General features: G+C 37.3%; 1 protein-coding gene across 1 annotated transcript in view; it reads right to left on the reverse strand.

Moving 5' to 3' along the window:
* The window catches only part of LOC138012674 (pituitary tumor-transforming gene 1 protein-interacting protein-like), a 20,008-nt gene extending 16,199 nt beyond the window's left edge, over positions 1 to 3,809 (reverse strand). Inside the window, exon 1 of the mRNA XM_068859511.1 lies at positions 3,625 to 3,809. Within this exon, the coding sequence (XP_068715612.1) occupies positions 3,625 to 3,727 (103 nt within the window). The 5' untranslated portion in view covers positions 3,728 to 3,809. The remainder of the gene's footprint in view (positions 1 to 3,624) is intronic.
* Between the last annotated feature and the right edge of the window lie 1,191 nt (positions 3,810 to 5,000).

The following is a 5,000-nucleotide window of genomic DNA, read 5'->3' on the forward strand; positions in this document are numbered from 1 at the left end:
GAACAAATTTTCTTATCCAGGAAATGGCTTTTTTTCACACTAGTTTTGCATGAACAATTTCTCTGCTTTTTGCTCTAACTTTTTTTTTTCAAAATGCAGTCCAAAATTGGGGTGCGTATTATACACGGGCGCGTATTATACACAAGTAAATACGGTAATAATAATAATAATAACAATAACAATAACAATAACAATAACAATAACAATAACAAACTTTCAAGTGAAGCTATGATCCTCGCAGTTATGAACGTAATTTTAGCAATTACGCAGAGAAGCCAGAAAAATTCAAGGCTTCAACAGGATGCTGGTCGTTTGTGGGCACAAAAGTTAAGTTTTGTTCCAGCAAAATGGCTGAAAACAACAGTTTTGGACAAGTTTTTTTCTCAGAAATACAGCAACGCTTCGACAATGTGCGTCATCCCGGAAGCTACAAAGTTCGGCATAAACATATTGAATGGTGTGAAACTGTAAAGTTCAAAAGCTCATAATTCTTGCTGTTGATAATTTTGAGTTTTGATTCATGTAACAACACAAATGTTAACTTTAATGTTTAACAATATAATTTCCATTCATGCCTATTGGATGTGAAGTGATTATATAGCCAACTCGGCGCTACGCGCACCTCATATCCAATGCACACTCATGGAATAATAATTGTTAATTATTGGACTGCTGTGTACAAGCCATGTGAGTGCAGGTCAGTAAATTGTCATATAAGTCCCTACCATACCACATTGTCAGTACTGGAAATAAGTTCGGTCATCGGACATTGTCCAAACAAATTTTGAAAATGTCCGGCCAATTTCACAGTATGATTGGACATGATGACCAAGATGAGTAGCACAATCATGACTCCATTTTGCGTTACATAGGTCAAAAAACCTTCAAATGCTACATGTAAAATGCTCTCTTTATTGTTTCTCTATGTCCACTTTTGCTTTTGATGTTTGTTTCAAGCAAATTCATGCAAAAAGTTAGTTATGCGATATAGAAAGCAGTTTTTCCATTTCCCATAATCCTTTGTGGGCGTGGCCTATTTCAGATTCTGGTCTTTTTCTTCTAAAATAAAGAGTTATTTACGAGCAGCAAATTATTATTCTACATATTTAGGGAAAATACATGCTGGCTTTGATAATCAGGGCTGCTATGTTCTGATTCTGAGCAAATGTTTCCCCATTGAAATTCACTCAGTCACATCAAACACATGCTTGATCACGCTGTATTGTATTGTATAATTTATTCTAGCCCTTAAGAATAGCTTGGTACACCCCGATTGTTTTTTTGTCACAAGAACGAAGCAAAACATTTCATCTGTGCCCGAGTTATGGCAGATTTTTGATGGAAGATTTTGGAGGGAAGCGTGCTTGTGGAGGTTTACGTTACGCTTAATTAATGAGCACAGCATTATAGCGCAAAATGTTTCAGCATCGTTCAAAGCTGAAAATCTCTGGCCTCAGTGAATGAAAATGGCTTAAAGTGCTCACTGTTGTCGGTTATCGCAAGCCCAAGATATGCTGCTCAATCAGACTACAATACTCGCTTTAGAAACAGCAAAATATTGGAAGTAAGTGGTGAGTCCTCTGTTAATTTGGACATCACCAGTGCAGTGCAGAAACTGTTTCAGTCTTTTTAAATTTGTTCTAGTTACGTCCTCGCTTTGTATTTTGACTTTAAACTTTGACACAGAGTCTGTCACATAAAGCCCATTCATCTGACATGGTTTATGTTTGTATTTTGAGACATGTGCAGAGCCGTATCGACCTATTTTAGAAACTGCCTTTCAAAAGAATGTGAAGCGTTCCAACGAAGGGTCAGTACAACGATGTTGTTTTTCAAGAACTTCTAATAAAGAAAAGTACCTGAAAGTTGTTGTGTGCATTTTCCTTTGTTATTCTGATATGTAACCAGAATTTCATAAGATTTTGTGCATTATAAGCAGAGCAATTATTCAAAATACGCTCGAACCGCCATTGTTTGTGTTACGCGTTACATGAACATTCAGTCACTTTTTTTGGGAACAGAAATCTTTTTATAGGTTTATTTTGAAAAGGATACAGCTTAAATTATTTGTACATCAAAAAGACTTATTTGTACGATATGGGGAAAATTTTCAGGGTGAAATAGCCATTAGAAGCCGAGATATTGCAATTAACAAGAAAGTACCCCTAGAATGTAGTGATGACCGTGCTACTCATCCAAACATCTCACCAACACATCAAGAATTCTCTTCTTCAAGGTGTTGTCAGTCAATAAATTATGTCCGGTCCAATTTGTCAAATGTCCGACCAAAAGGAAGATTTGAAAGGACATATGTCCTGTGAATAAAGAAAAATTATTTCCAGCACTGCATTGTACAAGGAAAATGCAAAAATGCTGATTGCCAATTGGTGTAAACAGTCCCCCAGACCCACTGACGACCAAGGAGCAACTGTTTGTCCACTGCAGTGAATTTCCTTTTTTTGCCTTCATTACAGAAAGACGTGGTAGGTTAAGGTCCCTACCATACTACCTAAAAAGAGGGTCATTGTACAAGGAAAACCCAAAAAAGCTGTTTACCAATTGGTGCAAACTGTCTTCCAGACGACCAACGGGCAACTGTTCGACCACTGCAGTGAAATTTCTTTTTTCCCCTTCATTATGCAAAAATGTTCAATATAGCAGTGACACAGTGAAACTGCCCAAGCCCCTCCAAGATGATTGTGACAGTGTGTTGGAAAAAATGGTAACTTGCAATAAGTGTATTGTATCAAGAGAAAGTTCTTGATAAAATGATAAGTTATATTATCTCAGAAACTAAGGAAGAAAAAATGCTACATAGAAAACCATGAATCTGAAATGTTATGAAATTACAGTACAAAAGTCTTTAATATTATAAAATCCTCCTCTTTCCTCCAACTCCCAAAAACACTTGCACCAATGGAAAAAAGAAATGAAGCAACAGCGGTTCATCAACGTCACAAAGTGAGTGCGAGCTCCTTGAGGATGCTTCATTTCCTCCAAATACCTTGTGGACACTTGACAATATCTGAATATATGGCCTTTGTTTATTGTCAACAGTGCTGAATCACATCTTAAATTTACATCAATTTCCGCGTACACGTCAATTGGAGTTTTTAAAATTATTAGACACGAAAGGTAGTGAACAGATAATAATACATCAAACTTAACAATGGTATTGCTAGAGATCCAGAAGGTTTCAATTTGGACGCATAACAAAAGCGCCTGAACATTAACAATTAAGGCAAATATTATAAGCTTTTATGTTTTGTACATTTAAACATACATGTACATGTATATATAAATTAAAATCTAAAGTAAACGGACAATCTCAAGCTCAAGCAAGTTATCGATGCAATGTTTCGAAAACCGAGCGCTTTGATTTTGAAATTTTCACCAGAATATTCCAGAGGAAATGTGCGACGAATTCAAGCTCTTGAACAACACACACACGCACTTGATCAAAATGATAAGTAACGATCGCAATTTCACTTTAAATCACAAAATTTAAGATTTAAAGTTGTCCGTACTAGGATCACTGAACAATGATGACATCAAACGCTGAAATTTTTTACTCCTTCGGCAAACATCTACGCCGACGTGAGTAATTTATCGAACATAACTTACCAGTAGGGCTTTCTCCAACCGAAAGGTCCACCAAGCAAAAATGAATAAGGTAAAGAATAAAGACTAGATGACTCCACAAAGAAATCCTTGATGAAAACATCATGATAAATTTGCAATCCAAGGTCGATCAATGAACGTGCTTGAATCGCTTGAATTCAAAAGTTTCCGTGTTCCCTGTCGTGCAAGAAGAGGCTTCTGGGAGGGAAATGACGTCATTTGCCAAAGCCCGCTGAGCAAATTCGAGTCTCACTTCGCACGCTCATGCGATTTCTGGGCAAGTCCAATGTGGGCTATTAAAACGAAGAATTATAGAACTCAGACTTATTACTGGGTTGCCTATGGGCAAACCCAGTTGAGGTCTACGTTTAGTTTGTTTGTTTTCTTTTTTTTTTTTTTTTTGTTTTTTTTTTTGTTTTTTTTTTCCGTGTCGGTAAAAGTCTCGCCTGTCACTCCCCTGGTAAGTGGTGTCTTTGTGTATAGAGCCTCCTGCGCGTATTTTCTTAGGATCGAGAGGGTAGCGGAACTGCGTAGATTTCTCTTGTGGACACAGTAGAATCATCAACTTTGCCTACAATGGCGTCGAAAGTCATGCAACGCGAATGGCGTTTTAGTGGATCCTTAAACAAAATATACCCTTATGGAGCTCAATAATGGAAAGTCAGTTGGATAAACTAGGCATGAATCTCAAAAGCGACGAGTACTGGACTTCGACAACAATCTATCGCCCGTCGAGACGAAATCAAAGTGAGCAGTATTTACCTGAAGTACATGGTAATTTGACACAATTGAGTTTCTTGTCTTCACGCACGCAATGAAATAGGAAGAGATTTTCACCTGTAAGAGCAAATATGTTGTTTGTTTCAATAAAATTTTCGCTGGAAAAGGATTCTGTGGTATTTTCTGCCTTTGTGAATTATAATATCATGTTGTGTATTGAATTTTCGAGCTTAAGGTTCAAATGTGATATGGGAGAAGTTTTTTAGCATTGCTCGGTTCACAGGCCTGTTGGAAGCGTGCTTGAGTTTCAACAAAATGAGGCCCAAAATCAGTGAAAACTTCTGACGCAGATGAATAATAAAGTAGCTGCTATTTCCAAAATGATGGAATTACCTGGTGATAAATAACGTCGTACGCGTCTTGGAGAGTAAATTTTGACTTTGCATAAACAATAGTTGGGCGATTGTGATCTTTGTTTTGACTTCGCTCATTTCATTGTCAAACTTTATAACACTTGACAGAAAGAGAAACTTACAAAAACCCGGTATCTTGCCATCATTTGACACAGATGCTTCACTGTTTGGCGAGTAAACATGCCGCGGTAACTTAATCACGGCGTCCGCTGAATTCCGGCCATGTCACTTTCGATTTTGCAATTT

This window comes from Montipora foliosa, chromosome 8 (genome assembly GCF_036669935.1).
Source record: "Montipora foliosa isolate CH-2021 chromosome 8, ASM3666993v2, whole genome shotgun sequence".
NCBI lineage: Eukaryota > Metazoa > Cnidaria > Anthozoa > Scleractinia > Acroporidae > Montipora > Montipora foliosa.